This window comes from Microcebus murinus, chromosome 23, assembly GCF_040939455.1.
Source record: "Microcebus murinus isolate Inina chromosome 23, M.murinus_Inina_mat1.0, whole genome shotgun sequence".
NCBI classification, from domain to species: Eukaryota; Metazoa; Chordata; class Mammalia; order Primates; family Cheirogaleidae; genus Microcebus; species Microcebus murinus.
This window is the reverse complement of record NC_134126.1, coordinates 24,748,682-24,764,642: the sequence shown is the minus strand read 5'-3', so window position 1 is coordinate 24,764,642 and position 15,961 is coordinate 24,748,682. Positions and strand designations below refer to the sequence as shown.

Below are 15,961 nucleotides of genomic sequence, written 5' to 3'. Positions count from 1 at the left end.
TGTTACTACTATATGTGCACTTAAGTGTTGGTCAGTTAAATCAGTTAATACCAATTTGATGGTGAGTACATGTGGTGCTTGTTTTTCCATTCTTTTGATACTTCACTTAGTAGAATGGGCTCTGGCTATATCCAGGATAATACAAGAGGTGCTGGATCACCATTATTTTTCGTTTATGTATACCACATTTTACTAAATGACTTTTGATATGAGCCATAATTCTGTATCATGCTTTTTGAAAAATCCTTGTTTGAATACTTTTTGTTAAGCCTTCCTATAAAGTTGGAGTAAGATGACATAACATTCTGTGCAGTTTAACAGGGTAGAATTTCTCCAAAATTAATCTGAAAACAAATTTAGAAGTTCTGTTGCTTTTTCTCAAGAACACTAAATAAAAAGTGAAAAAAATCTAATTCATTTATCCTTTCTGAGCTTCACCCACATCAGAGGGTTATTGTATTAATGCTAATATAATAACTATAATAATAATAACTTTTACTGACTGTTACTATGAAGCACTGTGCAAAGCACTTAAAACATTAACTGAGTTAATCCTCATAAATCATTCTGATTTACAGATGAGCAAATAAAGGCATTGGAGGTATAAATAAATTTTCCATAGTCAAATAACTAGTGAATTACAGAGGTAGAATTAGAACCAGGCAGTCTAATACCAAAGCCTACAATGTTAATTCTAGTTAAGGGTTGTATGGGTGATAAATTATTATATGAGCCTACTGTTATGTTACAAATATAGGCATCTCTTTGTTAGCCTACAACCACTGCCCTGTTGTTTACATTGTTTATACTATTGGAAGAAGTATATTTCACTCTTTAAAAAATTTGTTAGGATGTTCTCAGGTGACTTTGGTTCAAGTTCAGTAAATTTTTTACTATCAAAAGAAAACATCTTCCAGAAAGCAATACATTTCTTCTAACTCTCCACAATGTTTCCTCTGTATAGATTTTCTGGTATCAAAGGTATATTGTTGATATTAATATGAGACTTGAGTTTGTCTGTAATGGTACCTGCATTATGGATTTATTTTTAAGTATAAAGTGTTTTATATAATTTCCTTTCCCATAGGTTCATCCCTTCAGAAAACAACTTTTAAGCTTTTTGATAGCAAGACTCCATATTATTGATTTTATGTTATCTATAGCTAGCATGTATTTGGTACTTTTATTTACCCATTGAGACCTTATATTGTAGATTTTGGGAATATTAAAAGTCATTTTCTCCACTTGGAACCTCAGGCACAAGTAGAAGAAATATGTATGTTTTTGAGAGCTTTATTGAGATGTAATTCACATACTATAAAATTCACTCACTTATAGTGTATAATTCAAGAGTTGTACAGCCCTCACTATAATATAATTTTATAATATTTTTATCACCCCAAAAAGAAATCTTGTACCCGCTAGCAGTCACTCATCAATACCACCATCCAGCCCTAGGTAACCACTCATATATTTCTGTCTCTATATATTTTACCTGTTCCTCACCTTTCACATAAATGGAATAATCCAAAAGGTAGCTTTTTGTGACTGTCACTTAATGTTTTGAAGGTCCTTCCATATTATAGCATGTTACCTTAAGTTGTTGGCAGAATTCTAATCTGTGCATGTGTGTGAGGAATTACCCAAGACTGGGAAAGCAGTGGATAGAACAATTCCCAGAACTTAAACAGAACTGTAAATAATTTGCATTCCTTCCACCCAGAGCAGAGAGACCTTGAATTAATAATACATGACACATTGGGTAGAGTCATTAGAAGAATCATACCTTCATAGCAGGGAGAATTAAAGTTAAGGCTGTTCTGGACCCACTCCAACAAAGCTTAAAAAGAAGCCTCAAAAAGATTAAACTAATCCTTGGCCGGGCGCGGTGGCTCAAGCCTGTAATCCTAGCACTCTGGGAGGCCGAGGCAGGCGGATTGCTCGAGGTCAGGAGTTCGAAACCAGCCTGAGCAAGAGCAAGACCCCGTCTCTACTATAAATAGAAAGAAATTAATTGGCCAACTAATATATATATATATATATATAAAATTAGCCGGGCATGGTGGTGCATGCCTGTAGTCCCAGCTACTCGGGAGGCTGAGGCAGAAGGATTGCTTGAGCCCAGGAGTTTGAGGTTGCTGTGAGCTAGGCTGACGCCATGGCATTCACTCTAGCCTGGGCAACAAAGAGAGACTCTGTCTCAAAAAAAAAAAAAAAGATTAAACTAATCCTTAAGAAATGTTCTATATCTTCATTGTGGTAGTTACCCAATTTTATACATTTGTCAAAACTCATCAAAATGGGTGGGTTTTGTTGTCTATAATTTATGCCTCGATAAACTAGATTTTTTAAATAGAGCACTTAGTTCATTGGCATTGTCTAACCATTACAAGAAGGAACTCTGAATTCCCCCAGCATAGCCCTTCCGCCAGCACTGACTGGCCTTTAGCATCTCTGTGTTGCTCTCATTCCATAGCAGCTGCTGTCTGATAAGCTTTGGGTAGTATGTCTGTGCACAGATATAGCCAACTGCTGGGTATAGACCCCTGGGGGTCCTCCACACAGACTTCTAGGGCCCCTTCTCTGTACAGCTTTCTCCGTTTCAATACCCTGCTCCATGATTTCCAGGCACTTCAGCCACCTCAGACCCTTATCTCTGCTTCCTCAGCCCAGCTGCACTGTTCTGGCCTTGCTGAGACTATATGTAATCCTCTGTCCTGTAGTCCAGATACTGTCCCCAGATGGGGAGCTGGTCAGTTTCCTTCTCACACAGCATGTTGTTCAGTGCCTGAAAAGAGACAGGGAGCTCTCTCAGGGAGCTCAGTTAAAACATTTGAAGAAATAATTGTAATACATTGTAAATGATGGAAGCAAAGTGCTACTGAGGAACACCTAGCCCAACCTTCATGCATAGGTGTGTGTGTTGGGGGAGAGAGTGGATATGTTTGGGGATGGGTGGTGAACACAACTGGGAAGGATAGGAGAGAGTGAATCTTTGCAGTTTTTCCAAGAGGTATAAACTAAGCTGAATCTTGCCGGACAATATGTGAAGTTACCTAAGTAAAAGGGAGGAGGAGGTATCAGGTGTCCCAGGCCAAGATAGGAGGATGTACGAAAGGCAGCATAAAGGAGCATGGCACATTGACGAAACTGCCATTGTATGGCCATGACTGGATTGAGGATGTAAGGATTCTGGGAAGGGGAAGGGCTAAGGGATGAAACTGGAGCAGAGGCTAGATTCCTAATGCTTTTCTTAAAGTACGCTAAAGATATGTAGGATATTGTCCTGAAAGTGGCGTGTAGGCCTTTAAAGATTATGGAATTGGCTCTGTAGGACTATAATACTATGTAATAAGAACAAAATGTTTTCCCCCCAGATCCTGAACAAGGCTAAATCTGCTTCTGGATATAGTTAAGGATGTACAGGCATACCTCAGATATTGCAGGTTTGGTTCCAGACCACTGCAATAAAGTAAATATTGCAATAAAGCAAGTCACATGATTTTTTGGTTTTCTAGTATATATAAAAATTATGTTTACCCTCTATTATAGTCTATTAAGTGTGTGATAGTATTATACCAAAAAATCAATTTACATACTTTAAAAATACTCTACTGCTAAAAAATGCTAACAATGAGTGCATGCTGTTGAAAAAAATGGCACAAATAGATTTGCTCAACTCAGCGTTCCCACAAACCTTCAATTTGTGAAAACCACCATATCTGCGAACCACAATAAAGTGAAGGACAACAAAACGAGGTATGCCTGTAGTTTTTAATACGGCATATAAAGAATACAACCAGAGGGATAAACCTATGGTCTCAGCTTCATGAGCATCATGAACTAGCCAACTGTATTAACCTGCACTTAATTTCACAACACCTGGCTCCAGAGCACTTTCACAAAACACAAAAAGCAAAATCATAATACTATAATCATAATACTACTGTAGCTTGTAGGGGGTTTGAATTAGAACCTGACAAGCATATGATAGTGAAACATCTGGAAAGTCTTTTGATTAAAGATTAATATGATTAAGGATAGGGATTAGAGATTCATTTGGATAGAAGTCATGCTGAGCTCAATTGTGAAAATTTTTTGATGCTGTTTGTAGAATCGATAGAAAAGTTAAATGTTAAGATTTTCAGTTGGTATTTGACAACAGAAATTCAATCTAAGGAGCAATGCAAAGAAGTGGAGTAAATGCAGTTATAAAATTTAGAAACTTTTTCAATTTTAGAAGGAAACTTGGAATACATGGGGTTACATTTTAGAAAGAATGATATTTGGTGCATATTTGTGTTTTAAATTATATTAGGGATGTAAATGTTTTCAAGCCATAGAGCCATTCTAGGTGAAATTAGTCTTCTAGTCTTTCTCCTCCCAAGTCCTTACACCCAACCAGACCATTGGCAGCTACCCAGTAATTGAGACTAACTCTTTCTCTAAGCAAAGTTGAAAACCAAATAGATCACTAGGAATTCCACTGAAATTTCCTTCCTTTATTGCCTTTCAGAGCCACTTCTGAAAGAGACTGTAATACCAGAACATTTCACTTTTGTTGGTATTGGCATATCGCTAGATATAATTTTTTTACCCTCAGTTAGTCAGTCATAATGTACTCTTAATGAGGTTATGGGTACAAGTTAAGCAAGAGAAAACAGGCATAACTATGTTACTTACGTGTACCTTCAGAGCCGACTTAGTCTGAAAGTCCAGTCTATCCTCATCTGATGTATGCCAGTTTCCCTTGGTGATGGAGCGCAGCTGGACATAACCAACTTTATAGCTAAGTAGTCACATGCCGTCGTACTGTACAGGTTGGATAACATTGCTACCTGGTGTCCCCTGACCTTCCAGTGGATCTCTGTTTGATACCAGGAGCTGTTTCTCAAAAAAGAAGCACTTTTCACTATACTTAGTGGAGTGAGTATGCTCTTGTTTTGAAGCTTTAAGAGTCAAGAAATGAGAGGCAGTGAACTGATTTGTCACTCAAGAAATAGATGTACTGAATAAGATTGTACTGGCAGAAAATTGGTAGCTGTATGTGGGGTCTGGTTTGAACTAGGGATTATTTCAAACCATCAGGAAAGTAAACCAAAGAAAGATTAGAGTTGCAAGCCATGGTACAAAAATAAACTTTGTTTTCTAATAGAATGTATTTAAAGGTGCAGAAAAAAAAGATAATTTTTGAGGCCTCCACTGCAATTCTGTCAGAGCTTCCCAATGGTACTTTTTCACATCGTGACCTGCTACAGAAGTTGGAGCACCATTTGGTTTGCTGAGTCTTAAAGGTGAAGTGTAGCACTTCCTTCACACATCCTCAGTCATCTGGAGAGACTCATCTTTCTCTGTACGCTACTCACAGCTTTTAGCTCCTTAGTATCAATATGGAATGTGCTGCTTTCAAAGTGTAAAGAGGCCAGCTGAGCCTTTTGTCTCCATCTGAGTGGGCGATACACAAGAGGTAGTAAATTCTCTTTGACCTTGGAAGGAGTATTCCATCATATCCCTGGATCCTTAGGAGCTTTATTGAGATGGCAAGCTCCTCCTGTATTTTCGTAGGATTTAGTTCTTGATTCTGTCTCATGTGTGTATCTTACCAAAGCACTTCATCTCTCAATCTTCTACTCTCCTGGTCCTATTGGCATGTTGTCATCCAGAGCAGGATCAAGGAGATGTAGTACAGAGTGTTAAAGCAGCCACAGTCCCTGCAGAGCAGGTTGTGGCATAGGACAAACATTATCTGTGTTTCCCTGAAACAGTAGAGGTATTGCTGTCCTTCCCAGGTGAAAACAACCTGTTAACTTTTGTTCTGTCTGGATTGTTGTGAAGGAAAAAGCATTTGCTAGGTTAAAGCTACATGTCAGATACCCAAGGGTATCTTAATTTGTTCAAAAAGGACACTCCATCTGGAGTGGCAGCTGCCGTTGAATTCATCTTCTAATTAAAGTTTATGGTGATCTGCCATCATTTTTAAGCCTATTCGTTTTCTGCAGTAGCCAAACTAGTGGAGGCGTTTACCAAACTTGTAATTCTCAAGTCTCTGATGGTAGGCTGGTCTCTGCTTTTCTTTTAAGATGCCTTGTTGCTGGAGAAAGGAAGCTCTGATGATTTCCAGCTGTCCCTTGCTGTATTATGTAGTCACTGCTTAGAAAGCCGAAGTTTGGATTCCACCAATTTCTAAGAGTATACATTCTAATTATGAACCCAAGAACTAGAAAAATAACAGCAAGGTGATTTCTTAGATTTATTCCTTAGGTATTTGATGTTATCTGATGCTATTATATGTGGGATTGTTTTTAGATTTTACTTTCTAGTTGTTTATTGCATGTGTGTAGAAAGTCAACTGATTTTTTTTTAAATATTGGTCTCATATACAGTGATCTTGCTAAATTTACTTACTAATAACTCTTTTAGATTATCTCTAAATTATTTTGGATTTTCTACATCATGATCATCATCTGAGAGTAATGATAGTTTAATTTCTTTCTTTCCAATCATTTTACATCTTCTTTTTCTCACCTATTGCACTGGCTAGGACCTCCAGTACATTGTTGAATAGAAGTGGTGATAACAGGCATCCTTGTCTCATTCCCGATCTCAGAGGTAAAACTTTCAACATTTCACCATTATATATGATGTTTGCTGTAGGACTTTCATAGATACCCTTAAAGAGATAAAGGAAATTGCCTTCTATTTCTAGTTTGCTCAGAGATTTTATCACTAATGGATAATGAATTTTATCAAATGCTTTTTAAAACTCTATTACAGTTATATTACTTTTTTCCTTTGTTCTTTTAATGTAATGAGTTAGATTAATTTTTGAAAGTTAAATCCACCTTGCATTTATAGAATAACTCTGCATTCCTAGTGTAGACTCAAGTTGATTATGATATAGTGCCCTGTTTGTATAACTCTGGGTTTTATTTGCTAATCTTTTATATAGAACTTTAGTATCTTATGTTCACTAGAGGGATTGGCATATACTTTTTTTTTCTTATAAGATACTTTTTCAGGTCCTGGTGTCAAGGTTATGCTGGTCTCATAAAATAATCTAAGTGTTCCCTCTTTTTATATCATTTGAAATATTTTGCATAAGATTGGTAGGGTTTTATTTTTTCCTTCCTTGAATGGTAAATTCACTACTGAAGCCATCTGGGCCTGGAATTTTCTTCATTGGGGAAGTTTTAAAACACAGATTTGATTTCCATAATAGATATAAGTTTATATAATTTGCCTGTTTCTTTTTGGGTCCGTTTTGATAGGTTATGGAGTCATTTTATAGAAGCATTCTATTTTGTAAGAAGTATTCCTCTCATTGCATTTGATCAGATGATGTACAATTTTGATTTATCCCATTCCTCATAATGTTCACTTTGATCTCTTCGTCAAGGTTTGATCTCTACTACCAGGCTTCTTCACTGTAAAGTCATCCTTTGTAGTTAATAAGCATTTTGTGAGAAGGTACTTTTTGTAACTACATACATATCCTGTTCCTCAAAATCTTTCAATTTATTCATCTATTTCTTTATATGTATATGGACTTACGGTTTCCTCTTTTTTTCAGTGAGTAATAGTTACTATAGTTATTTATTTTGAAGCTCAAATTGTTAGTGGGATTTGTTTGTTCAGTTGGAGCCTCCTCCAACTGACATCTTTGTCCTTTTAACATGTCCCCATCAGTCTTTGAACATATCCTCCCTTTCAATACATGATTTTCTAGGCTCCTCTTGTGCTTTCCCTCGTTTAGCTCTGGAATTAGTCATTTCTTCAAGGAGTCCTGGTTCCTTTTAGTAGAGAATAGGTTTAGAAGCCAAGATCTGGGCACTAGGTTGGCTCACTGCTATTGAAATGGTGGTGTTCTCAAACCTTCTCAGTGAGCAAAAAAGCTAGAATATTTATGTATGTATATGTGTGTTAATATGTGCACACTATATTTCTATCCATATATTGAAAAATTATAAGTTCACATTGACATATCTAACTCCAATCCAACACTGTAGAGTTTGTTCTAATGTTTTCCCTTTCCACGTTTGTAACTCCCTTTTCCAACAATGAGAGACCTGGCTGCCATTAGCCTTAACACATTAATATTTATTATTTGATCAGTCTGCACACGTGCCCCTCCATTTGGGTTCTCGTATCCCATGCGGCCTTTCCAACTTGTAGATGTCCTCCCGCTGTGAGTATCCTCGTGACCCCCAGAGCCTGGGTTCTGACACCAGAGTGCCTTGCCCCACACTGAATGCTCTCATCACCCTACCTAAGCTCTGAGTTCCTACTGGAGTTTGAACACAAAGTCCAGGACTTCCTCTTACTCCACATGGTAGCCTTCTTCACCCCACTTGGGCTTTAACGCCACACTCCAGGTCACCCTCACACAAGACACCCTACCCAGCCTGCTCAGGCTCTGGCTTCCTATGTCAGGCCACCTGTGTGTGCAGACGCACACTTCACCCCGGCCATGCTGTGACATCCTTCACCAGGTACCCCTCTGTGTGGCTGCCCTCTTCACCCTACCTGGGCTTTCACAACCACACCATTCACCTGGCTCCATGGCTCTGATCCTTCTCACTCTGTGACTCTGCCGCTGAGTTGCTCCCTTTTCCTCAGTATGGACACACTCCTCATCCTGTTTGGACTCAGTGGCCCCGGAACGGGCTGCTCCTCCATGGGAACCCCCTCAATCTGCCGAGGCTCTGCCTCCCCTCACTGGGCCTTCCTCACCCTGCTCGGGCTACAACACGCTGTGTAGGACTGCCCCTGTGTGTGCATGTCCCCTTTACCCTACTGCAGTTCTGACACCTCCCTCCTGGCCACTCCCTGAAGTGAAGGCCTTTTCATTTTAAAATGTAAAATACAAAAGTAAAGTGGAAAGTAAAGATAAAAGAGTGGTATTATTATTTTTAAAACTTTGAGGATATGGTGTGGCTAAGATAAATTATATATTCCAATTCACAGCTTTAACATTGTTTCTCTCAAATCTAGAAAGCTGTAGTCAGATCTATCCATTGAACCTACTTAGCATCTTTAAATATCACAAATCTATTCTGTGTAACTTGTTCCTTGCTATCTGGAGCAAGAGTTACACTACATCTACACTACATCTAAACAAGAACTACATCTAAACAAGATGCCTGGAACTCTGCTGTGGAAATATACTTGGTGGCTGGCAGGTAGGCAGAGACCCAATATAAAAAAGTAAACCAGAGGAAATAAAGTATAACATTATTATTAGACAGAAATTACACTGTGCTGGTATATCAAAAGGAAGTTCAGAAAAAGTTCATTATAGTGGGACAGCTATTGAGGAAGGTAAAAACTGAGGTCAGATTGCCAAATTGAAGGGTAAGGAAGGCAAGGACTGAATCACGTTTGTTTTTCTTTTTCATCCTCCCTTTTGGATCCTGCATTGTTCAGTCATCTACTCTTTTCCTTATAGATATGAACAGAGAAGCTGGCCTCATGCCTAGCTTCAAATTTTACTGGCTGCTGATTGATCTGAGCCAATTATGGTAATCCCATTTCTTATACCAGTGATGGGTTGAGGAACAGATATGTGACTCAGTTTTATCCAGGGAGATCTATGAGGTAATATACTCAGAGACTTTAGGAAAGATCACCTGTCCTCTAAGAAAAAGGAAAAGGTGGTGTGCTGACTCCTAGAACCACTACATTGGGTAATTTTTACTTGACTTCATGTATTTAGGTATTACCATTTAATTCAATAGCTGATTAAATATATATTTTTAAAGGAGAAAGGGATTTTGGTTTAATGATTTATAAACTGTATCAGTTGAGAATGTATTTAGAAACAATAAAAAATCCATCAGGCTAGGCGTGGTGGCTCACGCTTGTAATCCTAGCACCCTGGGAGGCTGAGGTGGGAGGATCGCCCAAGGTCAGGAGTTCGAAACCAGCCTGAGCAAGAGCGAGACCCTGTCTCTACTAAAAATAGAAAGAAATTAATTGGCCAACTAAAAATATATAGAAAAAATTAGCCAGGCATGGTGGTGCATGCCTATAGTCCCAGCTACTCGGGAGGCTGAGGCAGAAAGATTGCTTGAGCCAGGAGTTTGAGGTTGCTGTTGCTGTTGCACTCTAGCCCGGGCAACAGAGTGAGACTCTGTCTCAAAAAAAAAAAAATCCATCAGGATTTTCTTTTTTTAACAAACAAGAAATTATTTATCTCAGGCATCAAGAAGTTTGGAGGTAGCTAAGTAGTGTTTCAGATACCCAGACCCTCCACGCTCTCTTCTCCATCATTAGCTTTCATTCTTATGCTTGTCACTTCATGGTCACAAGGTGGCTGTTACACCTCCAAGCAGGAGGAAAGGGAAAGGGGAAGGGACAAAGGGGCATGCCTGTCGAGCCCGCTTTTATCAGGAAAACAAAAGCTTTCCCAGAAGCCCCACTCTGTAATCTTCTGTATAGACCTCATTAGCCATCCCTAATTGGAGTGCTGCTTGGGAGATGAAGAGGTCACGGATCAGGTCAAGTCAGCCTGACAACTGTGCCAGCCACACCTACTTACCTACCCCACAGAAATGGATTGTGCTAGATAATCACTTACAGCCACTTGACTGTTATTCTGGAATGTTAAAGGGTTTTGGCTACTACTTACAGTGGGTCTAGTCTGTCTTTAATTTAGCTTCACCTATATTATTTCAGTAACTTTTTTACTTCTTGCTTATGTTTTATAAACTAAAATTAGTATAGCTGGCTATCTGTATCCATGTGTTCTGCATCCATGGATTCGACCAACCACAGATGGAAAATATTTGGAAAAAAATGGATGGTTATGTCTGTATTGAACACGTACAGATGTTTTTCCTGTCATTATTCTCTAAACAATATAACAACTATTTATATAACATTTACATTGTACTAGGTATTATAAGTATTTCAAGTATATGGAGGCTGTATATAGGTTTATGCAAATATCACACCATTTTATATCAGAGATTTGAGCATCTCCAGATTTGGTATGTGGGGAGCCTAGAACCAGTCCCCCACAGATACTGAGGGACAGCTGTATATTAGACACAATAAGTAGACATTGAGTGTTCATTTATCAAAGTTAGGACTTCTGAATGAATATGTACATTTGTGCTAAGTTCATACAAATTTTTATTTTTCATTTGAACCTGGCATTGTGCTAAGTTTAAAATGAGGCTTATAATTTTTAAAGCTTTTCTCTCTTAGGAAAAACAAAGGAACTATTGAATGGAACTCTATAACAATTATAATAAAACCACCCCCCTTTTCAGGGCCCCTTTTGAGAAAGAGGATACACTGTTCATTAACAGAAAGAAATGAAAAAAACAAAAATTAAATTTAGTATCTGATACTGCATTCAGGATTTATCTACACAGACTTAGCGGTTCTTAAATTGTGTACCAGACTCTATTCCCTCATCCCTTCAGCCCCCAGCTCCATCCTTGTTCTACAGATATGTTAATTATCAATCATTGAGATAAATCCTTGAGGTAAAAGTTAAAAGGGCAATTTAACGGTGAAAGAAAATCTACCGCTAGAAGTGGAGGTGCTTCCTGTAGACAAAGGGAAGCCTTGCGTTAGAAGGAATACAGACACAGTCGTGGAGTGGGGAGGGAAGTGCACTTACAGTGGAGAAGAGACAGAATACAGCCCCCAGTCTTAGCCGACTGATGGAGTTTAGCAAACGGAGATTGGGCCTAATTAACACTCCACCTCATTTTAGGATTCTGGATTCAGGATAGATGTAGAAAAACAGTTCTGACACTGCTAGCTGAATCCTAGTTTAAGTTCATCTCAGTAACTGAAGAGAACAGATGAGATTTTTATGTTTGTTTTATCTACCATATTTTTATTACTTCGGCTAGAAAGGCCACAGATCACAAGGGAATAGACGAAGCATGTGTGCTGCAGTATTGTTTCAAGAGAGAGAACCACATAAATGAGCTATTTAACTAATACTTATCACTCTCATTTTTATGGTATAGAACAGGGTCTCTCTTAGTATTGACTTATTTTTCCTAATCATATTATGCAGGAGGAGAGGAATGAGGAACCAGATTATTTTATTTCTACCTGTTAACTAGGGAAGAAGAAAACTCATTAGTAAATATAATAGTTTTATTGCCACAAATTTTTTAATCCAGTTGTTTAAAGTTATTTACAATCATTATAGACTGTACTGCATGTTGGGGCTAATTGGAAACAGTGACCAGATTCTTAATCATTATCAGGAAACTGCATTCAGAGAATGAGAAGAACACCCCCACTGGATGAACTGCAGCCACCACCCTATCAGGATGACAGTGGTTCTCCCCATCTCTCATGTACACCCTCTGAAATTGGGGACAGTAAATGTGAGTTTTCCCACTGCAGCAACAGTCCAAGATGCTCATATAACAAGTGCCCAAGTGAAGGAAGCGCAGGTCATGAAATAGAAAGTTTTCATAATAAAGGATATGAAGAAGATGTTCCAAGTGACAGCACTGCAGTCCTGAGCCCTGAAGTAAGTAAAAGTACATAGAAGTTTGAAAACGAATGTTATTTGAAGGCTAATAATCCTTTGCTTTTCCTCTTGGTAAAAAGAATTGATTTTATCACTATCTTATTCCTTTGTGGCTTATGGTACTAGTGTCCATCCTTAATTTAATCTTTATCCACAAACTTATCGGGACTGTCCCAACTAGTCTTCAACTCCCCACACACACACAACACACCCATCCCTGCCACTACAGGAAGATGCGTAGCTAAAGATAATTTTTTTATTTAACATTTTATATAAAAAAATTTAATTATTTACCTTCTTTCATCTTGGGTTACTATTTATGTTATTTTTATTATTTTATTTTGGGATTTTTACTATTGGGGGGTTACTCATTACTTTTTCATAAGTCATTCAAAATCATCTTACTGTATTTTCATATCAGAATATGGAAAGAATAAATGATGATTAGCTTTACTAATGAAATTTGAATTCATGTCTTCATACATTCAGGGTTGTTGGTTTGTTGAGTTTTAAGTACTTTTTTGGAGCAAAAATGTGAAAATGATGAAAAATAATTGTGTTGCTGTTTTAAAGTATTGTCATATTCTAAAACGATTTGTTTTAATCTTTCTATAGTTATGAAAGCTATCAAGATAATGTAGAGGTTTTTGTAAGGTAGTATTTATTTTTAGAATTTACTTTTCAAATTTTAGAGTGCAAGTTTTTACAACTTTTGTTCCAGACAACATTCAATAATACTGTAGTATGTTCAGTTGCCCAATACGTAAATTTTCTGATCTGCTCCCAAAATTAAATAAGGGAAGTAGTTTCCCAGTACACAGAATAATTAAGCTGTGGATATAAGTTCCTTAATTTTAGGTTTTTCTCCTATAAATTTTAAAAACAATTTTTATCTATTATGGCTTTTCTAGTATTTCTAGTATTATAGTATCTGACTTAGAAGAGCATTCTACATTGATATTTTAAGTTTACTATATCAGTATTTTATGATTTTCCATGATGAATGTTCTATCACCTAAACAAATTTGAGACAGCTGTTTTGTAGTTTTGCAAACTATACAGGTAGCTAACAAGTTAACAGTGAAGACTGGATTATGGAATTAACAACTACAATAATAGCTATCACCGGTTGTGCCAGGAATTTTGCTATGAGCTTTATATACTGTCAGCTCATCTAATTCTAAAAACCATGTCTTCAGGAAGTTATTATTTCCATTTTATAAATGAAAACATTAAGATTCAGACAGTTAAGCTATTTGCCAAGTATAAGCAGCTCTTAAACAGTGGAACTGAAATTCAAACCCAGGTCTGTCTGAATGCAAAAACGGTGCTCTTCACAACTGTATCATATTGCCATTCTTGAACCAAATTGTTACATGGGAAATTACTTTGATGAAATGGTATCCTCCAAGTACACCATCAGGCAGATTCTTCCAGAGGAATCACAGACTAAATTAAGATGCTCAGGTTATGCTTGCATTTGTGTGTGTGTGTGTGTGTGTGTGTGTGTTAATCTATTTCAGATACAAAGCAAGAACTAAGAGGAGCAAGATGAGGTAGGTTAACACTTCTAGGGATAGGATACCTATAGTAGGTACAAGTAGCAAGGGCACACTGTGTGAGTCCTGGTGTATGCAGCGCCCATACATCCTGTCTGACTGTCTCTGTTCCATCAGCATTCCTATGTATGATGTGGTAACAAGGACAAGAGTTGAGATTCGAACAAGAGTACCAAGAGCCAATAGCACACACTTGTTTTATGGCAGAGATGTAGGGGCAAGTATACCTGGCTACCACTGAAACTTGCTAATTAGCCTACTAAGCAGATGGAGGTTTTATCTGCATTTCTTAAGAACATGAGTGACAAAGCTGTCAGCCAGAGCTGCATGATACGGCTTGGGCTTTTCATCCCTTTCTATAGATGACACTCATTTATTCCATCACATTTTCTATTTAGTCCATCTGTCTTTGGCATATCTTAAAGGTTACTAACTTGGTTACTATCTATATTTAATATATAGTCTGAATTCTGCCCATGTCTCACAAGCTACTTCCTTACTCATTATCTATAGCTAACACACACTGTGAGTTTTGCCCATATTTCAGAAGCTGCTAACTTGCTATCTGTAAACATTTCTTTGGAATTTCCTCCTTCTTGCTTGTTTCCGTATCTTCTATAGCAGCACTGAATATATTCAAACAATAAAGCAATGTATATTATGTAAATATTTGGATATAGAATACTGATAGCCTATGCTAGTATGAAATTCATTCTTACTTTTTTTTTCAAGTTTATTTTGCATCCTTGTAATAGATATTATGTGTCAAACAGAAAATTTTTACTTTCCTCTTGATTTAATACAGGCTATCTCTATCTTAGAGCCTACCCACATACATGATTGAACTAAGAGAGAAGAGAGGGTTCAGAAGAATTCCATGGCAAGGAGTTTATAAACTCTTGCTGACTTGTTGCTAGCTAAAGACTTTTTAAAACTTGATCCAGACACCTTGAAAGGAAGGATTGTTTTCTTATTGCCTATTTGCAGAAGGCACCCAGTAGTTTTGACTGTAAAAGTGCCACCCTTTTAACCTTGGGTTTCATGAGAATTGTTAAAATGCTAAGAAAGAAAGAAATTAGGGGGCACCAAGAGAAACACAATTCAGAAATAGCTATCTAGGACCTTATAAAAATTTTATGACTGAAAATCTTAGCTGTCATTACATCATTTTAGAAAATATTTTATTAAAATGCCAAAGCCATATAATAATCTTCAATTATGAACTATGAAGTGGTATGCATCAAAACATTTTGCTGTATAACTATGTTTTTTTTAACACAGTAAGAATACATATACCCTGATTTCCTCATACTGCATTAAAAAATGAAGTCTGTGAGTTTGTTCCCTCTCCCCAAGTATTGTTCTTCCTTTATCATCCTTTTTTCCAGACATGATACCAACTAGCATGTAAAATTTATAAGATTAAAGACTCATGTCTGTTTGGTTCTCTTCTGCAGGAAGAAGAACTCTCCCAACCTAAGATAAGGCCTAGCACATAGTAGGTTCAATAGTTAGAGTACATGTTAAGCTGCTATAACAAAGAGACACCACCACCACCAAATAAAATGGCTAAGAAACACAGAAGCTTATTTCTCTTTTGTTTAACAATAGTTCCGGGTGAGTAGGTGGCTTTGCTCTACAGTATCATTCAGGGACCCACTTTCTTCCGTTTTGTTACTCTGCCATCCCCTAGGATATTGTTCTAGTCTACAAGGTCTGAGCTGACCCACACATCCTGTCTGCGTATCTGTGTGTGGGAAGAGCAAGATGGAAAGAGAGTGAAGGACAAGTGATTTCTTATGTAAACCTGATCTGGATATTATACACATAAATTCTGTTTGCCTCAGCCAAAATTCTGTTTGGCCACAGTCACATAGTCATATCGGCTATAAGAAAG

General features: G+C 37.5%; 1 protein-coding gene across 6 annotated transcripts in view; it reads left to right on the top strand.

Annotated features, from left to right (window-relative positions):
* The window catches only part of SYT14 (synaptotagmin 14), a 154,336-nt gene that overhangs the window by 92,413 nt on the left and 45,962 nt on the right, over positions 1-15,961 (top strand). For all 6 annotated transcript variants that reach the window (XM_012781713.3, XM_012781712.2, XM_012781714.3 and 3 more), the window contains one exon: positions 12,234-12,505. In XM_012781713.3, the coding sequence (XP_012637167.1) occupies positions 12,234-12,505 (272 nt within the window). The remainder of the gene's footprint in view (positions 1-12,233; positions 12,506-15,961) is intronic.